Source organism: Ostrea edulis, chromosome 10 (assembly GCF_947568905.1).
Source record: "Ostrea edulis chromosome 10, xbOstEdul1.1, whole genome shotgun sequence".
NCBI lineage: Eukaryota > Metazoa > Mollusca > Bivalvia > Ostreida > Ostreidae > Ostrea > Ostrea edulis.
Window position 1 is genome coordinate 9,090,995 of NC_079173.1, and position 21,862 is coordinate 9,112,856.

Genomic DNA, 21,862 nt, shown 5'->3' on the forward strand with positions numbered 1-21,862 from the left:
TATATAGGAAAAATCTTTAAAAATCTTCTCAAGAACCATTGGGCCAAAGAAGTTGACATTTACATGAAAGCTTTTTGACATAGTGCAGATTCAACTTTGTAAAAATCAAGGCCTCCAGGGGTAGGTTGGAGCCACAATAGGGACTAAGGTTTTACATGCAAATATATATGGAAAGTCTTCAGATATGGGCCAAGGTGACTCAGGTAAGTGATGTGGCCCATGGGCCTCTTGTTTATTTTCCCCTTTCTGATATGTTTGCTCAGATTTATGACACAGGTTTTTTTTTGAGTGACAGTGATTGGTGTTATGTCATCGTTCATGTAATGTCTTATTACCTACGAATAATGCATGTATCCAGACATGCAGTATGTCTCTCACGGTTTCAACCCCCCCCCCCCCCCCACCACCACCACCACCACCACCTTCTCCCATCAAAATCAAGTACATGTGCCTTAAGTTTTACTGAACAGACGCACTAGGCTGGAGATGATCAAGTGGCAGGAAACGCATCATCTATAAGAGTTGTCTCTCTTGCAAAGAGGATTTTTTTGTGTGTATGTTGACCTTGGGTGTGATATTTTTTATAATGGTAGTGACTTTCTGATTTATTTGTGGACAAGAATTGGTTTATTACCAGTTTTTAGCTCACTATATGGTCAAATGCTTGGATGAGCTTTTTCTGGTCAAAGGATGTCCAATTTATTAGAACTGTTTGGTAATATGATTATAAGACATACAGTTCACATTTTCAACTTCTGCATATTATTCAAGAGTCATGAAGCATATATGTCTTCTTTTCAACCAGATTTATCAAATTATCATTGATTGGAGAATTATCAGATGTATGATATATATTCAATTATTGCAATATTTTATAATAAAGAATAGGTTGGTAATAAAAATCTTTATCAGATTCAATCAGCTATACTCCGGGATATTGTCACCCCTAGGGTCCGTTGTCTAAAACATCACCATTTGTAAACAGTGAAATGAAAGGATCGAAATTAATTTGTAAACAACAATGCTATAAATCAGATTTTAAATTGTGAAACCAATTTCGATTTTAAATTAAAGACTGGGTAATACAAAAAGCGGTCCAGGCTTCAGGGTCATCAAGCTGAGACGAATTCACTTTTCATTTAGGTTTCACTGATTTGATGTATGACAACGAGAGAAAATTAAACACAGGCTCAAGCACATGTCTCAATTTCATGTCCATGGAGCCTGCTGCTAATCATAATACCAAATATTAAAAGATATATCATTTAAAATTAATAATTTGCAATTTAGATTGATCACTCCTGATTTCAGAATCGTGCTGGTTATATTTCAGTGGATAGTACCACTGGTACTGGTGTACAAGAGGAATGGAGGTGGACTGCTGCAATACGCCAGTTTCGAGATACATCCGAGTTATTTCCCTTTGGAGAACTCTCGTACATAGTAAGGTACGAAACGGCTTGTTTACACGCGGGAGTGGGACAAATATTCATCACTGCATAAGTGAATGTGCTTAGTAAGTTTCTCATACGCAGTTTCATCACCTGAATTTGACTGAATATACACAAACTATTAAAGTAAATGATAAGTATTCAGGGAGTAAATTTACATTGGATTCTTGTTAAATCACGTTATTTCGTTGGTTCCACCTATCATACCTAGGGTATTTTTTTGCGAATATGACATAGTTTTTATGTTTGCACTTTAATGAAACATATCTTTCGATACTATTTTGTATTTCCTACAATTACATATTTAAAGAGAAGTCGCTTTTAATACATTATCGTTTTCCTCACTGGCTGAAGGTCCAGTCTGTCCCACTTCGACATTCAAAGTTCCACTTAATGCACTTCCTACAGAAGAGTTCTTCTCTCAAAACTGGCGTATTCCATTGGAACCTTTTTGCTGTTCTTTAGATTTCAATTTGTTTTAAAAGTTTTCTCCTAACCCCCACCCCCCCCAAAAAAAACAATTTAAATTTCTAAAGGTTGCAAACATAGTAGAAGAATGCATAACCCATGATTTTAACGGAAATTATGTGGAAAACACACAGTAGATAAAAATGTAAAGAATGGCATGCCAGATGTTGATTTTCTGCCAAAGAAAAAAGAATTTCAGTTAAGTGTACAAGACAACCTTTGGGCACAAAAGACAATAATTAAATTCTTAATTGATATTCAAATCCAAGTCGTGAAAGAAGACAGTAATTAGATTCTGAAATCGATATTCAAATCAGAGTTGTGAAAAAAACAAGTAATTAAATTCTTAACTCAATATTCAAATCCAAGTTGTGATAAAAAGACAGTATTAAATAATGGTTCGGTAGTTTAGATTTTCTTTACAGTTTAAGTTTAGACTTTCTTTACAACAGTGGTACAGTAGTTTAAAAGTGTAGACTTTCTTTACAATAGTGGTACGGTAGTTAGTTTAGACTTTCTTTACAATAGTGGTACGGTAGTTTAAGTTTAGACTTTCTTTACAATAGTGGTACGGTAGTTTAAGTTTAGACTTTCTTTACAATAGTGGTACGGTAGTTTAAGTTTAGACTTTCTTTACAATAGAGGTACGGTAGTTTAAGTTTAGACTTTCTTTACAATAGTGGTACAGTAGTTTAAGTCTAGACTTTCTTTACAATAGTGGTACTGTAGTTTAAAAGTTTAGACTTTCTTTACAATAGACATACAGTAGTTTAAAAGTTTAGACTTTCTTTACAATAGTGAACTTCTTCCAAGTGGTCTTCATACACGTAGTGGTTGCAAGGTCACAGCCACCAGCTGCGGAAAGCATGTCTCCTAAGTAGTAGATGGAACCTACAACCTCCAACTTGTCCAGACCAACTTGGACATTTGACACTCTGCGGCCTGCCGTCAAGAGGGTGAGCCGTTCCCCTGCATCTTAAACACTAAAGTCAGGGTCCGCAAACAGGTACTTGAGCACAGTGCATGTCTTGTGCACCCAGTGCTTGCAGCCATTGCAGAAAATACTATTGCTGCCTACACCTGTACTACAGACAGTACATGGGAAGCTGCCTGAGTCCTGAAGTAGGTCAAGACCCGTACCGCAGATCATGATCTTGGTTTTGCTTGCATTCACTCTCAGTCTTTTCCTTTCCATAGCTTCTTTCCAAGTCAGGACCCTCTTGACACATTCATCCAATGAGTCAGTAATGATAACCAGGTCATCTGCATATAGATTCTCCCTGGGAACACCGGTGCGAAATTTACGTGAAAGAGCCTCGAGCACCATGATGAAGAGCAGAGGGCTGATCATTGGTCCCTGATGGACTCCAACCTTCACAGCAAACTCCTCAATGTAGCCATCACCAATGTGGACACAGCTATGAGCATTGACATACATCCCTTGCACCATACACGATCCCGTTTCCTATTTAATTTGGCTCGAATTGATGGCTAGGTTTGTAGTGCCACCGTTTTGTTAAAATAATTACATACAGGTCCGTGTTTGCCCAACTATTTTGTATTCCTTAATAGTTCTGAGATTGATCACTGTTTGTTATCTTCACCTTTTCATACAGTCATATCTGTTACAACTATTTCATTTTCCTTCTTCAGTTTGAAGTGATATACTATAGGAGCTGTTGCTCTTTCATTCAGACATTCACAATCAGTTTAGATCACCACCATTTTTATACCCCCCCCCCCCCCCCCCCCGCAACAAGTTGGGGGGGGGGGGTATACTGGAATTGGGTTGTCCGTCCGTCTGTAGACGCAATGGTTTCCGGCCTCTAAAGCATTATCCTTTACACCTACCGTCACCATATATGGACTACCCATGGGATGAAGATGTTCCCTATCGATTTTGGGGTTCAAAGGTCAAGCGCACTGGACATCGAAGTAGCAATATGGTTTCCGGGCTCTAAAGCGTTATCCTTTCCACCTACAGTCACCATATCATACATATGGACTACCCATGGGATGAAGATGTTCCCTATCGATTTTGGGGTCAAAGGTCAAGCGCACTGGACATCGAAGTAGCAATATGGTTTCCATTTAAATTCTTTAACGGCTTTTTTCATCGCATGGAGATGCTGTGTTCCTAGATACCTTTTGGATCATAATACTGAAGTTTATTCTGAAGTTTGCGAAAATAAGAAGTTTATACCTATTACCAACACCCTTTGGGAGATTGGGATAAGCGGGGGGTATTCTTAGTGAGCATTGCTCACAGTACCTCTTGTTTAACTTTAAACGGGCAGGTAACTTATTTAAGAAATTTACAGAATATTGAATCTGAACTGTTATTTACAAAAAATATTGCGATACGTATTGCCAACAACGGAATTGGGATTCGCCGGTTAACCGATAATATCGCCCAGCACTAGTAGTTGCCCCTGTCCAGAGAATCACCCTTGCGCTTGTAGAGGCAGACAATGAAGCTCTACTCCCAGTCAGTGGGGACCTTGCCATGATAGACGATTGAGGATGCAAGGTCATGGATCATGGATACACCTGTGTCGCGTGCGGCTCTGATCATCTCCACTACTATTCCCAATGGTCCAGCTGCTTTATCCGACTTCATCTTGAAGATGGCCTTTATCACCATCTCAATTGTGATTGGGACAGGTGGCCCTTCCAGTGGTGGTTCATTAGTTAGGTGTTCAGGGTCCCAGTCAAATTCCACATTAAGGAGCCTTTCATGATGCTCTAACCAAGCTTTCTCCTTTGCTTCTTGGTTCAATGACATCTCACCTGCATCATTCTCTACTAGTTTGTCATCCACAACATCAACATTCTCCCTTTGCATCTGGTTTGCAAGACCGTACACCTCTGAAGACTTGGAATCTACATTTTCGTAGATTTGCTTTTCTGCCTCATAGTGCGCCTGATGAACCGCTTGTCTTGATGTACGCTTGGCCATGTCGTACTCTGCTCTTGTGCCATTTCCGGACTTCCAGGCCTTATAAGCTAACCTTTTAGATGTGACAATCTGTTCCACAAGGTTTGTCCACCACCAAGTTTCTTGGCTGGAACAGACTATCACAGCAAAAAGGACTGGACCAGAAAAGTTTTAATTATATGAAAGCTTCCTGACATTGTGCAGATTGAAGTTCGTAAAAATCATGACCCCAGGGAGTAGGTTGGAGACCCAAAGGGATCAAAGTTTCACATGTGAATATGTAGGGAAAATCTTTAAATTGGGCAAGGGTGACTCAGGTGAGCGATTTGTCCCATGGGCCTTTCATTTTATTCATTACCATTTAGGCTGCCTAAAGTTAATTCTACGTTTAACGTCACCCGCGCGCGTAGGTTTCGACGAAATTGCCGTTTTGAAAAAACAAACAAATCCGGATTTGAAGTAGTCGTTCGGGTTTGGTTTTTCATTTAGCGACTTGATTCTACTTCCCGTGTAAGAGGGAAACGCATGCAAAATTGGATCAGAGGTCCTTACGTGAAGAAAATGGAAGTATATGCCACTATTGAAGCAAAGAAAACGTACAAAGATGGTTTGAACCGAACTAATCTCAGCGAGATTCGTCGAAGCTGGACTGACGCCTCTTCTGAATGTCAGACCAGTGTCACACAAAGTGAAATCTTGCCTGAACTTCGGCCGCTTTTTGCGATTAAAATGGGTTAAACTGAATTCCTTGACCGCTTCAACTTTTCGCCTTCGACATCCTATTAACTCCCTATCACAATGAAACATGCATTTCTTACCTTTACATAGTGTAAATCCCATAGTAAATAAAGATGGTTATTTTCGAAGCCGTTGCAAACGGCCACCATTTCGTATAAAATTTACCTTCTCAACACTGAAGAGTTCCGATATACTATTTCATGACAGTTTGTACTACGATTGGAAATACATAACTTACTGATTGATAATTACTTTGTACAAAGCATTTAAAGGGACTGATTCACGATTTTACCCAAAATTTTGTTTTTCACTTTTAATGATCAAAATCTACTGTCTAATATGTTTGAAAGATTTCATATGGAAATCAATGTTATACATCATCACAGAAGCTCATTTTAGAGAGTTTATTATTTGTTTTGTAAACAAAGATTGCGGTATGATATTATTTATGAAATTTTCAAAAGAAATGGATATCGATCTAAGTTTATTATATCTTTCACATTTCAAGCATTTTGGGGGTAAAATGTGTCACCTATAGTAAAAATTTGTGACTATACAACATTAAGATGCATTATATCACACAATCAATAGTTCACTTGTTTGTTTGTGTACATAAAAAGACTCGAGTCTTTGTTTACATAACATAGATTTAAGGCTAAAATATTGCTTTCATTCTTGCATTCAGAAGGTCAAAATTTTGGCTGTCAACATTAAATGAGTTATATTTCTAATGTTTAACATCAAAAATGAAAAAATATTTTTTATCAAAAATCATGAACCAGTCCCTTTAATCATAAAAATTAAAAGCACTAAAAAGAAAACTGTGCAATATTTTAATCAATTTATTTGAAGACGTCCTAAACTATTGGAATCCTGCCTTGTATTTGTAGAAGTGAAGGTACAATCCTGATCTTTAGTTGTGGTACACCAAATTAGCATCTTTCAACACTGATTAATAGTACATAGAAAATTGTATAACAAAAAACAAACCAACACAAAACAAAGTAAAGCATATTTTTAACTTTAAGATGTGTCATTACAAAAATGTATGAAATATTGTCATAATAATTTTAATTGTAACTGTGGGTCACATGTGTCTAGCAACTATTTCCACAAAAGGAAAAGTTTTCCTTTAGTTTGCTATGTTTGTGGTGATGAAAATCCATTGGATGTACCACCTGATGTTATCGCAAGCCACTCCTCCACTCACCCAATCTGCATGGTGTGTTCGCAGAGGGGATACAAACCCAAATTAAGGAAAAAGTCTTTGCTGGGAAAACGCCAAAATTTACTTGGACTTGAAAATCAAATCCTACAATGTGTTTAATTTGACATATTACTTTTTTGGTCGCTAAATTGGGTGATTTTAATTGACTTGGACTTGAATATAAAACCCAACAATATCTATTATTTGAAATTGTTGATTTTTGGGGTCACTGAATAGGTGATTTTCAATAAATACACATTTATTTAAAAATTTTGTTTGTTTATTTTTTTCCTCCCTCCCTCGTAGGTTTTGAAGTTTTGAGGTGACGTTAAACGTAGAATTAATTTTGAACAGCCTTATGTTGTAAAACATTTTTTGTTTTTGGTAATGAGACATTAGAAGCTCGTATATTGAAGAAAAGTTTAAGTCATTAAAAAATGAAAAGTCGCTGAATCAAGGTCATTTTACCAAGGTCAAAGTTGCCAATAAAAATATTTGTGATAAGGCTATAATTTTGTATAAGAAAGAATGATCACTATAATCCCATCCCATCCCATTCCCCACCTCACCCCATCCCAAATGGCAAAAAAGTCTACATCGAAAGATGCAATTGTATGAAGTAAGAATACTTCCAACGCGTAATACTAATTAACCTGTGTATTATCATCATCAAATTGTACTGACTATAGTACATCAGTCTATGCGAAAGACGTCGGACCTGACTGATGCGCAGTGCCTCAGGTCCGATGCATCATTTTTTACACCGGACCAGAATGTCTGATATCTGAGTGTCCGGTTTTGAGCTTTACTATTTTGATTCGGAGTCATTTAAATGTTTGTTATAAGTAAAAAATGGCACACAAATCCAAATACGTAAATGAATTTGATTAAAACCGCATGGACTGTCTAAAGTATTATGCGGGAGGGATCCCTGGTATAGTATTACTAGTATAATAAATAAGATTTCCTTGGTTTTGCATTTTCACTTTTTATACCCCCCGAACGAAGTTCTGGTGGGTATATAGGAATCACTCTGTCTGTCTGTCCGTCTGTCTGTCTGTGCAGATTCGTGTCCGGGCCATAACTTCTTTGTTCTTTGACTTAGGCATACCATATTTGGCACACAGGTAGATCACCATGAGACGATGTGTCATGTACCTTCATGACCTGTATGACCTTGACCCTTGACCTCAAGGTCAAAATTAAAGGTTTTTTACAATGGATTCGTGTCCGGGCCATAACTTCTTTGTTCTTTGATATAGGCATACCATATTTGACACATGAGTGTATCACCAGGAGACGATGTGTCATGTACCTTCATGACCTCCATATGACCTTGACCTCAAGGTCAAAATTAAAGGTTTTTACAATGGATTCATGTCCGGGCCATGACTTCTTTGTTCTTTGACATAGGCATATCATATTTGACACATGAGTGTATCACCATGAGACGATGTGTCGAGTACCTTCATGACCTGTATATGACCATGAACTTTGACCTCAAGGTCAAAATTGATTATAGGGTTTTGACATAGTCATACCATAAGACATGGGTGTATCACCATGAGACTATGTGTCATGTACATTCATGACCTCTTTATGACCTTGACCTTTGATCTCAAGGTCAAAATTATAGGTTTATGCCATGGATTTGTGTTTGGACTATATCTTCCATTTTCTTCTACAAATGCATACCATATTTTTACACTCAGGAAAGAGGTAATTTATACCTATTAACAACACCCTTTGGGAGATTGGGGTAAGCGGGGGGTATTCTTAGTGAGCATTGCTCACAGTACATCTTGTTTACATTAGGTTTTTCGGTCTGACAAAATTTGATTCAGTCCGGTGTGTTCATTGATTACACAGGACTGAATGTCCTGTGTGTGGTCCAAAAAACTTTCGCATAGACTGGTAAATGTGCTGTGGTAACATAGTGTAATACTAAAATATGTTTCATCAAATTGTACTGAATATAGTACATGTACCGTGGTAACATAGTAATTACTGTGTATCTGAAAGTGATTCTAAATTGTACATAACCAGTGGTATTAGAAATGTGTGTAACATGTTTAATGACTTTGTGTTTTACAATCTTGCCTTCTTCATTTGCAGGTAATGGACTCTGAATTTAGTCCACTGGTCTGTAAACAGTTGGCATACACCAATGCAGGTAAATTAAATGTTTGATTAATTTATATCATCTTTTCACAAATACTCTGGCAAAATTGACACCATGACCTAATTTCTTTGTGAAGAAAATTAAACAGAAAACTAGATGTGAAACAAGTGATCATTTAAAAATCTTTTATCTCCTGAGTCCGGAATCAGCAGGAAGTTAATAAGTGGTTCACGCCAGGTAAAAACTCGTTCAGTGAAGCTAGTGTTAGTTCACTGTGTAGGTATGCCGGCTTGGGGTCAACCGGCGGTCATTGGCAGCATGTTAATACAGAATATTGATCCCTGGGAAACCTGCCGCAGGTATGAAAACTCGCCAAAGTATAGCCGTCTCCAAAAGTTCATTCTATGGTTATTTAATAAGATTAAAAGTGTGCAAAGATTTGTAAAAGTTTTAGGATGTCTTTGACATGAAGTGTGTGGAGCTGAAGAAAAGAGGCTTATGTCTGTAGATTTACAGTTAGAAATAAACTTTTCTCTGATCATTACTCAGTTTCTTTCTTAAAAGACTTCTTTTAAACAAGAGCTAGGAGGAGGTTAAGTTAATTGAGTGCAGATGTCAGTAATTTATATCCTGGGTATATTTACACTCGTAAATCATGTTTCCATAGGAATTAAAAAGCATAATTGTAATTCCAAAACATATTTTTGACAGAAAATATGTAAATGTAAAGAATAGAGGCTTAATTATGATGAGAAAAACACTAGCTGGTGCTGGGTTTTTTAATGGAATGTTTTAGAAATTTAAGGTTTTAATTAGTATAGATTTTGTTTTTTATGTGTTAATTGATTGATGAAGTTGATACTTCATATGCCTTTGTCAATCATGGGTGGAATTTTAATTAATGAGGTGTGGAATTTTGGCCCAGGTATTGAGTTGTTATAGAGATATATTATACAGAGGAATCATTAATTAATATTGCATGTTTTTTGGGGGGAGGGGGTTTATTTAGAAAAAAATCTAGTGCAAGGAGGTGTCAAAAAAGAAAACATGCATTGTCATGACATAACAATATGGCATTGCTTAACTCATTATTTTTTTATTTGTAATGCAAAACTTTTAATGCTGAAATTGCTACCTTTATTTGGCAAATTTGAATTTCACCGTGTGTGTGTGTGTGAATGTGTATGTGTATGTACATATGTGTAAAAACATGAACATAATCCTTACCAATATGTCTGACCTTATTCTCTAGCACCTGTGAAAACAGTTGATTATAAGGAAGAACTTCCAGAATTGAATATTGCTATTTAAGGGAGAAACTTGAGATGTTGTGTAAATTCTCACCTGTAACAGATCAGGAATTTATATTAAGATTTGTACCTTGCTAATGGAAAATTGAAATTCAAATGTACGCCATAATCGAATTATACAAAAAATACTTTTAAAAAATAAATTTATACCAATATTATATTGCATAATCTGGAACTGAATTGCATGGGGGATGGGGGTATTAGATAAGGTCCTTATCACATAGTGTTTTATGAAAGCAATGTTAAATTTTTTTTTCACAGTTAACAAGTGCATCTCTAATCCTTCCCATTTCAAGAGTATCTTTTAAATACTTGAGAATTATCTATACAATGGAGTTCATCTGAAGCTAATGCAATTGTCTTTTACATTATCATAACAGTGTTATGTAATGTTAAAAGAACAATGTTAAAAAAAAAAAAGAACAAAGCAAAAAGCATAAAACAAAACACAAGGTCAAGTGATAAAACTGTCTAAAACAAAACATGGAAATTAATCTCCTGATCAGGCCTCCGGAGGAATTTGTACCCTTCTGAAGGCCTCGTAATCTTAAAGAGGCAGCTGAAGCCTTCACCTGAGGTGACCCCAGGTTGCCCTGCATGTTGGCTATTTTGACAGTCTGCTGCCTGTGTGCTTAGCTACTGTCTGAGGCATGCATCTGAGGGAGTGGGCAATATTAGCTACCTCTCCATCAGCTCAGATTGTGCTAGGAGGAGGAGGGTGTATTTATGTGTGATATTACCATCTGAGGGTCGGATATGTACACAGTGCCTCTTGAGTGCACAAACCTGAATATTAGCTGACCTCTACTATCCCTCCTATTGCCCTGGAGTTGATCTGTCACTCAGGTCCATGTAAACATTAACACAGATATTCATTTGGTAATAAAAATAAATAAAAAAAACTTCACTGCACAAATTATCAAAACAGAACATTTCTGATATATCGGGGCAATAACATGGTTTTTTTTTTTAGTTTTTGTAACTATATCCAGGTAGAGAATAAGGAAAAGTCGACTTGTATGATGATTGACTGGTGGGGATTATTTGTATTATTGAAGAAACTTTTCAAATTTATTTATATACAATTTATTTATATACAATTTTTGCACTATAATACATAAGCTGAGCTGCATGTCAAGATTATTATGGAGGAGTGAGTTTATCACATGTGTTTGATAATTATCATTTTCAAACTTTGTGAGTACATATTTTTGTGTATTGAAAATTGAGTGCAGTGGAGTTAAATTTGTGCTGGCTGTTCATTGTGATTTTAAATTAGTAATTTTAGATTTGTTTTGTTTTGTCGGTAAATTTGGCAAGGTATTAAGATTGTGGAGAGACCGGTGTCCTTCACACCACAAGAAAAGAATGTTCAGAATACGGAAATCTAGTAGTCGCAACATTTCAGATTACACGTATATACGACATCCAGATTAGAGTCACAGATTTCGCTGTATATTACAACACAAATCCAGCTACTGCAAGCAGCACTTACAGTTAGCTATGCAGGTGATTTGAGATGTGAAAACACCCTTATCATGCTGACCTGTAGAAAGGTTGTTTTTAGATTCTGTTGCCTTTTATAATGTTTAGTTTTTGGTTTCTGTATATATCGACACAGAGGTTGATGGCGACTGTCGCCAGTGAGTCTTGATTTCGAGAGGTGGGGTGGGGGTTATAATAGTGACTTCCAGGCATTAATTTGTCCTTGGAAATATAAAGTTGTCATAGTGTTGGTTTATATTAGCCGAGTTGCATAGCAAGTCTCGGCTTTTAAATTGGCTAAGGATGGGCGTCCAGTCGGGCGGGTGGCGTCCAGTCGGGCGGGTGGCGTCCACAATTAACTTGTCACGTCTCTAACTTTCAAGGTCACTTTGTCACTAAATGCCATAGATTTGAGCTTGTCCGGTCTCTAACTTTCATACTACTAGGGGCATCTTTGTGAAACTTACATAACATGATCACATCCAAAAGAGGAAGGTTCCTATTTATTTTGAGGTCAAAGGTCAAGGTCATTTTGTCACTAAATGCCATAGATTTGAGCTTGTCCGGTCTTTAACTTTCATACTACTAGGGGCATCTTTGTGAAACTTACATAACATGATCACATCCAAAAGAGGAAGGTTCCTATTTATTTTGAGGTCAAAGGTCAAGGTCATTTTGTCACTAAATGCCATAGATTTGAGCTTGTCCGGTCTCTAACTTTCATACTACTTGTGCGTCTTTGTCAGACTTGCATATTTTGGTCACATCCAAAAGAGGAAGGTTCCTATTTATTTTGAGGTCAAAGGTCAAGGTCTCTTTTTCACTATATACTGTAGAGTTGAGCTTGCCTCTAACTTTTATACATGTACTTGCTGGTGCATATTTATCAGACTTCAAATCCTGATGACATTCAAGATTCACGTTGCTTTTGAAATCCAAAGGCCAAAGGTCAAGGTCATTATCACACTAAATACCCATTGCAGCCATTCAAAGCTTCATACTTATAAACTATATTAAATACGTGCATGTTTTTACTTCGTGAATGCAAGTGTGCATAATTTTCCTAACTGCAACTCTGCCATACGCATCTTTGATGCGTTTTAGCGATATTTAGTTAACAATATGGGCATATTTTGGAGATCTGTAGTATATGAAATAACAGTGATTTTTTAAGGGTCTGTAGGGGCTCAAAAATAAGGCCCCATTCTTAATGCTAAAAAGCAGGTATTTTTCCCAATTTTTGCTTTAAAATTTCCAAACAATGAAAACAAATTAAGCAGGATGGTCAAATTGTTCATAAATCTTCACGGGCCCACAGATTAAAATTTTTGCTTCAAGATTGTTAAGTAAACCAAATTTTTTGGCCTCTGCTTATTTGAATGAGGTAAGCTTTAACCAAATTAAACATGTTGAAAGTCAGAAGGAGCCCAATTATACCTTTAATGCACTCTGGGTTGTTTTTCACCCGATTTCTTTGAATGAAACATTTTTCCCAATTTCAATCAAATGGCGCTATTTTTCCCAATTGGAAAAACCCAGGCCCTTGAAATCAAGACCTTAAAAAAACCCTGAATAAGCATCGACTTAGCAATAGACTGACTCCTGATAAAGCTGTTTCTTTTGCTATTGAGGGGAGGAGTGTAGTCGCACACATGAATGGTCATTCATCAAGTCAAGGTGAGAAGTTTGATAGGACATAGGTTTGGACCTCACAGTCAGAATTTGTGGTTACCTGTAGTTCTAGATAAATTATCATAGGTATATATACACTCGGTACAGTCAGCAGGGCAAACAGTGGTCTTGGTTATTGACTGGTCAGCCTTCAATATAACATCATTTTATCTGTAGCCATGAACCATGGAGAGTTTAACGGTGCGTTATATTTACAAACAGCGAGGACTTAATAGTAACATTCTCTTTTGATGAAAATTGGCACTTATATATATGTATATCTATACATTTGATGAAAGTTGTCATTATTTTTCAAGTACTGAACAACACCGACACTTTGGTTAAACTTAGCTTAGTATAAGTATTTGGGTAGTATAGGACGGTATTAGAGTTTAAGCTGGAGATTAAAAGGAGAATGTACTGAAAACTAAAATATACGTGTAGAAAGAGCTAAAGTAGAGGGTTAAACACAGTGTCAATCAAAGAATGTGTGTGTGTATGCATCTAGAGAAGAGGGGGGGGGTGTTAAACACAGTCTCAATCAAAGAATACGTGTGTGTATGCATTTAGAGAAAGGGGTGTGTGTGTGTTAAACACAGTCTCAATCAAAGAATGCGTGTGTGTGTGTGTTTAGAGAAGGGGGGGGGGGCATAAACACGATATTAATCAAAGAATGTGTGTTGATAGTTGGAGTGCCGTAACATTTAAGTAAAAAAAAAATTAACAATATCATAATTATTGTTGATCTTTGAGAATTAATAGTGTTAACATTAGCATTGCAGAGTCCATGCATCTAAGCCTGAAGTTGGGGATGCTTAATGTGCGTGCTCTATAACCAAATTTGAAAAAAATAATATTCCATTTTCAAAGTGGGATATTTCTGCTCCTGACGAACAAACCAGTTTAATATTCACGTTAAACAGATTTTATGCATACCAGCCTCTGTCCCTGAGGAATAGGTGTAAGTGTTCTCAGATGAAATTCTCCGGTAGCAGCATCAGGGATTGTGATGTTTGGGATTAATTGTGATATTTGGGTGGTGAGTGAGTCGTGTGATGTGTAGTGTATATTTGATATTACAGGGGCTCCTACTATCACCTGGTCCTCCGGGACATGGAATGTTATGTCTGTCATAAACAGACAATATGGTAGACTGAGGGAGGTGAACTAGAGGTGATGTTACCTAATTTGAGCTGTAATGTTAATCTTTTGATGTTTTGACGGATGGCCTGAATACGTATCCATCAATGTAGAGACTTGTGGACTTCCCACAACTTGAGCACCTTCAATTATTGAGAAACAGCCTATTATTGAAGAATTAAGGTCCTGCCAGGCAGATGAGAGATCGCTTTCTATTTAGACTAATAACAATATATTGTATAGAAAGTTCTGCCGAAGCTTTGGGAAGGGAAACAATATAATAATTTGTTACAGTCAAAATGGAGGATCTATTTTTATGTGTTTATATATTCATTGACGTTTTAAATTAGTAGAAATTGCAGATGCTGGTGTATTAGAAACCTACAGTCCATGAATATAGACTGGTGTTTTTGATAGTAAAAATTGTAAAATATTAGCTCAGTTGACAAGAAATTCATCTATATCTGGAGAAGTACACAACAAAGAAATGACCGATATTGTGTATTGGAAAAGCCCTATACACGCAGCCTTAGTGTGACCTTTCTTAATTAACCTGGTGTCAGATTCTATTACCTGTAATTATATGCCCAGGTATATGGATTTAGTATTTCATCAAGATCAATGACAATCTAAGCTCATACTTGGATGTATTCAATAATGATTCTGGAATTTTAAAAGATTGAAATGTATACTTGCCATATTCATTCCTTCCTGTTGTAACAGAGATTTATCAAGATTCTTTTTACAACTGGTAAAAGGTACATTTCCCGTTTTAACATTTAAAGAATGAATATTTCCCCCTTTGACTGGTAAAAGATTTCCCTTCAGTTCTAGAAAACTCCTAAATTAGAGAATTTTCCCACAAAAGATTGTGTATAGTCTCTTTTTACTTATTTTACTATCATTTTCTATCATTATCAGAATCTATTAATATAGACGGCTGCACATTTAAATTCCCCATTTTCAATAGATATAAAATGGGTCATAGTATCTAAAAGCTTGATAAAATCTTGGTTTTATGTAGAAAAAAGTAACAACTGTAAATATATATACATATATATACTCATCAAATTAAATCCACTAGTCATTTTGTCGTCCTGTTTAATCCAGTTATAACTTTGTCCTTTATATGCATCGTGACCTTGTTCTGACCTTGGTGCAGGATACAATCAGTGCGAGAGGAAGAATGAAAACTTACACAGTAGAAATACTTCCGAAAGTATACAACATAATCCATATTTCTGTATTTTGGTGAATTTATTTCTCCAATGATTGATTTTATATTGTTTAACATCCCTCTCACGAATTTTTCTCTCATATGGAGATGTCACCATTGCCGGTGAAGGGCTGCAAAGTTTAGGCCTATACATGTATTATGTTCGGCGCTTATGGCCTTTGCACAGGGAGGCCCCGATAATTATCACGCCACACCTGCTGTGACACTGGGCCTTGGGTTTTTTTCCGGTCTCATCTGAAGAACCGCCCCATTTAGTGATAAGCAAGGAGTACTTACATGTAGGACCTATTCTAACCCAGATCCCCATAGGTGTTTGATTTTATTATTATTCAAAATGAAACAAGTGTAGAGGTTGTATACACTTAGTGTGAATGTTTAAAACTACTGTAAAATATATATATATCTCTTAGCATGAAAATATTCTAATTAAGTCTTTCATTATCCTGGTGAATTGTATAATAGAAAACTTTATACAAGTGTTTTATCATTTTGTTAATTGAAATGGACACAATATTTCAACTTACATTTATTAACTCAAAGAATTTGAATCTTGAAAACTTGCATCTGCTTTAATTAAGGGGCTTCAATTGATAAAACACAGGGAACTTTGTGACCAGTTTTATACTCTCTAATGCATAGAAGTACCGTTTCACTGCATCAGTTTGCCATAGTGTGTTTTGTCCTTTTTTGTATTCTATTTCAGATTTTTCTCAAGTAATATATGCACAGTAATTTAAATGATTGATTCTGAATGTTTACCTTTATATAAAGTTTGATTTACAGTAATATTAAGCAAGTAAATTTTATTTAAAGTGTTAATTTAACAAGTCAACACAAGCTCTGTAGAGCTTTTTAACCAACTATAGCCTAGTGAGATGTATGTGCTCTTCTATTTTAATTAGAGAAAGTGAAATGTATAAAATGGCAATGTAACACAATCTTAAAGGGAATATAATAAGTGTTGTAAATTTAAAATTCAAGATAGAAATGAAATTGTTACACATTGTTAATTTACTTACAACACAATCTTAAAGGGAATATAATAGGTGATGTAAATTTAAAATTCAAGATAGAAATGAAATACGGAAGTTCCGAGTTCCCTAAGAGTTATTTCCCTTTGTCGAACTCTTCCGTAAATTATGACGTAAAATATGATGACAGTGGGTACATTTGCTAATTACTATCGTTGTATTATTTCTTAAAAGATGATATCCAGAGTTTCTGAGATCATCCTATCTCAGGGAAAAGGCAACTTTAGTGAGTTTATGAGTAATGGATAACAAAATGGCTCAAACAAATATTGTTAATTGCCATCTTTCTTTGATAAAAGCATCACTCGTGTAGAAGAGGAAACAAATAATGATTCAATAGCCAATTTGATGATCTTATTCAAACAAATTGTGCTTGATATGGCCAGAATATGCATACCAGTGATTGATATAAACAAAAGTTACGCTTTTATTACATTAATTGTATGTAATCGTTAAGTACAATGCCAGGCTACGATATAATGTATACATTGTGTACCCACCATACGTCATAAAATGCGAAAGAGTTCGACAAAGGGAAATAACTTTTGGGTAACTCGGAACTTGCGTATTGTTACACATTGTTAATTTACTTACAACACAATCTTAAAGGGAATATAATAAGTGTTGTAAATTTAAAATTCAAGATAGAAATGAAATTGTTACACATTGTTAATTTACTTACAACGCAATCTTAAAGGGAATATATAGGTGATGTAAATTTAAAATTCAAGATAGAAATGAAATTGTTACACATTGTTAATTTACTTACAACACAATCTTAAAGGGAATATAATACCGATAAGTAATGTAAATTTAAAATACAAGAAAAGAAATGAAATTGTTAAACATTTATACTGTGTTGACTGAGGTAGTCATGTCCATACACATTTGTGTTATTTCCAACAAGGAAGTTCTCATTTTAGTCTGTTGCGTCCATGAAGTTTATAGCGAGCGAAGCTCGCGTCGCTTTGCGACGCGACGAGCTCACTCCAATGATTACGCAATTGAGTCACGTGGTTTGCTCTTCATCAGCTGAAATATGATGGGGACTACCCATAATGCCTCCGGAAAAATGTCGCCGTCACTGCGGTATACTTCATTGACAATCATGTAATTAAAATAATTAGATTGTTTAGAAAGTACAATTAATGTTTTTAAATTCCAGACAAGCTTTCTCATAGCTTCAAATGTTTTGTTTTTGCTTGGTTTGAGAAAAGAAAAAACATTGCAGCTAATATGACGTCACAATTTGTAACTGTTTACACCAAGTGCGTTATATTTCCCGCGTTAAATGAAAGGCGGATAAAAGTCGTGTTGCAAGATGTTAATGGGCTTCGCTCGTCTCAACGGTCACACCGTACAACATATTATGTATAATGGTATTTAACATGTTTTAAAAATGAATTTTGTTTCCCATTTTAGACCTTAATGAAACATTACCCAGTATTAAACTATATAAAAACTTATATATACTGTTGTGGTACACTGAAATTACATTTTTTCATTAAAAGGTTACCTAAGCAACTGAGTTTATTGAATTGAATTAAAGGGATGTTATCATTGGTGCAAGGGAACACATTTCAGAAAAGTAAAACATAATTTCCCACAAATTTAATAAACTTTAATTGATGTAAAATAGGCTTCTTGAAAAAATGGTGGTGGTGTGAGAAGCTAGAGAATGCTGCAACATGCCAGAGAGGGACCCTGGTCCGCTAATGGTATGCCATCGGAATTGTTATCACAAGACCAAGAATGTGGCAGTGGTTAGTAAACATCCCTATATATGAAAAAAAAACCAATCAAAAACATCACAAGACCAAGAATGTGGCAGTGGTTAGTAAACGTCCCTGTATATGAAAAAAAAAAACCAATCAAAAACACCCAAGTCCTCTGACTGGTAGCAAATGGTTAAATGTTGGGAGAGATCTGAGATTTTGGGGTGGAGTGTTAGGTGATGGGATTAAGGTTTGGGGGGGGGGGGGGGGGGGAGACACGGATGTTTCAGGATCTATTGCCATATGTAAACAACTTTATAAAAATTGGTTATTCTGTTGACTTGGTGTATGTTAGAGGCAGTGAGATAGAGAAAGGATCAATGATTGATGTTCCCCCCTCTAGTTTTGAGGAACCAGATGTTGAAGGGAGTATAATCGGCTATATGACCACAGTGTGTCGAGAAAAACAGCACACCATCAAATCTGCTGATCACCAAGCACACCATCAAATCTGCTGAACACCAAGCTTTGTATTGGGGATTCTAGAATCGCTGTACGTGTAGTATTAAGGTGAAAAACTTGTACTCAAAGTCACACTTTTCTTGGCTCCATGGCCCATTGGAGGTCAATCTACTTTACACAAGTTTTTGAGAATGATTTATGAAAATAAAAACAATATGAGGATGTCTATTGAATGTTTTCAGAGAGGGGCATGCTACAAGTTATAATATGTTGCAATGATTGTGTTTAATTGAACTTTTAGACTGCATTTATAACCATGCAAAGCAGGGCATTAATTTTGGAGAGAGAAAAATATCCACTGGCAAGTTCAATTTAAAAATTGAAAAGATGAAGAATTTTTAGAGCAGGTCGACAAAATTGCTTCTTTTTACTTTAAAAGAGATTGACAGCTAGAAGAAGTAACCAATCAATAATGAAAACTGCTGCTATCTGTGTCAAGCCGATTCCTCTTTTTAATGATGAATTAGTCTGTTAGCTAGCTAGTGTGATATATTGATGTGACCCTGCTGGTTATTTCAGCATGACCTTGAGTTGACCTGGTGATGACCTCAGCTTGACCTTAGGATACTCATTTCCGTAGCAGATTGATCCCCAAGTCTGGAAAAAACTGCATGTCCTCTGGTCAGCGGAGATATTGATCTCAGGACTGGTAGTGTCTTGCCTTCAGATAGCCACACAGCCACTCGAAATGTTCAAACATGTGGACAATGACAGATAAAATAGGTAAGCATACGGTATAGCCAAATTGTCCGGCTCTGAAACCCGAGGAGGGGACAACTAGGTGTAAAGTAGATCTGTATGAAGAACATTAATGGGACACATTCTGCTTGACAGCTATTGTAGGTAAAGTTTTTGTGGAAAGAAATCTTTTTTGTGACTATTAAAGGAATTTAATGACCAAAAAAAAAAAATTGATTTTAGATTTAGTATGCCTATCTAGAAATTGCCTTTTTGTGTGTGTTAGAAGCGGTTTTGTTTCATTTCATTTGTAATGTGACACCATGTACAGCTATGTGCAGAGGCATTAAGCCAGAGCACTTTGTAGATCATGTGACATGTAAGCTTTTCCAATCAGAATTTGTTGTATACTTTTGTGAATGCCTGTCTGTATGTATGTGTCACGGGTGTGATTTTTCCTCTTTTCAGAGGAAATCCTCTGATTTGCTCAATTTTCGAAAAAATGAAACACTCTGGATTTGATCTAAAGTGGCAGAAAATGATATTTTTCCAGGTAGGGTGAGGTGTTTTCCTCCCTTTTTGACCAGTTTTCCTCTGATTTCTGAGGAATTCAGTCACATCCCTGATGTGTAGACATTGTACATGTATGTCTGTCAACAACTTTTCACATCTCCAGATTCAGCCAAACCTGGCAAAGGTGTACATTTTAATTTGCACATCATGTTGGAGGACTCCCTCTGGGGGAGGGAGCTGTAACAAGGGCTTATATTTTTACCTGGTGTTTGTTCAGGTGAGCATTGTGCTCTTGTTGACTGGCCCTACCTTCTATGAAATGTGACCTTGGAATTACACTGTCTGATCCAAAGTACTCTTCTATCAGATTTGAACGCATGACCTTAGCATCAGCTAGCTGTTTCACACTTCTCTGCAGACTGTCTTATTTCAGTGTTTGAGATTGACACAGATGATCATTTATAAAATGAATTTGTAGTTTTATGTTTTGATATACAGCATTCCATTAAAAGCAGCAGAATGCAGTGTGCTTTAAATTTATGAATTGGTCTTTAAAATGAGAGCAAACTTTTCACACCCATGGGATAATAAATTCACTTCCACTTACCTGCCATAATTTCAAGATGTCATTCTGAACAGATTTCAAGAATTGATAGCTATGTGTTAAATCAAATCTTTGATAACAATCTAAGGGACAGACTAAATGTTTATATCATTATTTCTTGTATTACAGTCCTTCTTTGCATGTTTTGATTGTAATGTTAGGTACTTTGCATGCAAAACAATCCCCATAAATATTAAAAATGCAGCTAATATGAACAACTAATTACTTTGTTACATTGCATTGACTTATTCATTGCCAATTAGCGGTACCGGTATGTGAAATCTCGCATCAAATAAAACTTTAAAAAATGACGGAATGTTGGCCAGGGCTTTGGAGATTGCATAAGGACAGTTGAATCTACATGAGAGTTTTGCAGTCCCAAGGAAAGACCTTAAAGAGTCCCGAGGAGGGACCTTAACGAAAGTTGATTTTATGTACAGTTATGTCCCACTGGGAGACCCTAAAGAACTGATAGTTGAGGTGTATGGTTCTATGATAGTTAAATTTGTTGAGGTGTATGGTTCAGTAATAAAGTTAAAAAGTTAAATTTAAGGTGTATGGTTCAATGATAGAGTTAAATGAGTTGAGGTGTATGGTTCAATGATAATGATAAATTAGTTGAGGTGTATGGTTCAATGATAAAGTTAAATTTGAGGTGTATGGTTCAACGATAAAGTTAAATTAGTTGAAGTGTATGGTTCAATGATATAGTTAAATTTGAGATGTATGGTTCAATGATAAAGTTGAATTAGTTGAGGTGTACGGTTTGGTGATGTTAAATTATTTAAGGTGTATGGTTCAATGATAAAGTTAAATTTAAGGTGTATGGTTCAATGATAAAGTTGAATTAGTTGAGGTGTACGGTTTGGTGATGTTAAATTATTTGAGGTGTATGGTTCAATAATAAAGTTAAATTTAAGGTGTATATGGTTCAGTGATAAAGTTAAATTTGAGATGTATGGTTCAATGATAAAGTTGAATTAGTTGAGGTGTACGGTTTGGTGATGTTAAATTATTTAAGGTGTATGGTTC

The 21,862-nt window shown here is 36.0% G+C and overlaps 2 protein-coding genes across 3 annotated transcripts in view; one reads left to right on the forward strand and one right to left on the reverse strand.

Moving 5' to 3' along the window:
* Positions 1-576: 576 nt before the first annotated feature.
* Positions 577-21,862, forward strand: part of LOC125666730 (ecdysone receptor-like) — a 101,847-nt gene continuing 80,561 nt past the window's right edge. Inside the window, exons 1-3 of one of the 2 annotated variants that reach the window (XM_056151883.1) lie at positions 577-1,448; positions 8,918-8,975; positions 19,555-19,758. The gene's annotated coding sequence lies outside the window, so the exon portion shown is untranslated. Of the gene's footprint in view, positions 1,449-8,917; positions 8,976-13,300; positions 13,397-19,554; positions 19,759-21,862 lie in introns of those variants that run through there. The other variant, XM_048899975.2, reaches the window with a different exon arrangement.
* LOC125666354 (uncharacterized) lies at positions 4,399-4,878 on the reverse strand. Its single transcript, XM_048899525.2, has one exon. It carries the CDS (start codon positions 4,876-4,878, stop codon positions 4,399-4,401), a length of 480 nt encoding a protein of 159 aa, XP_048755482.2.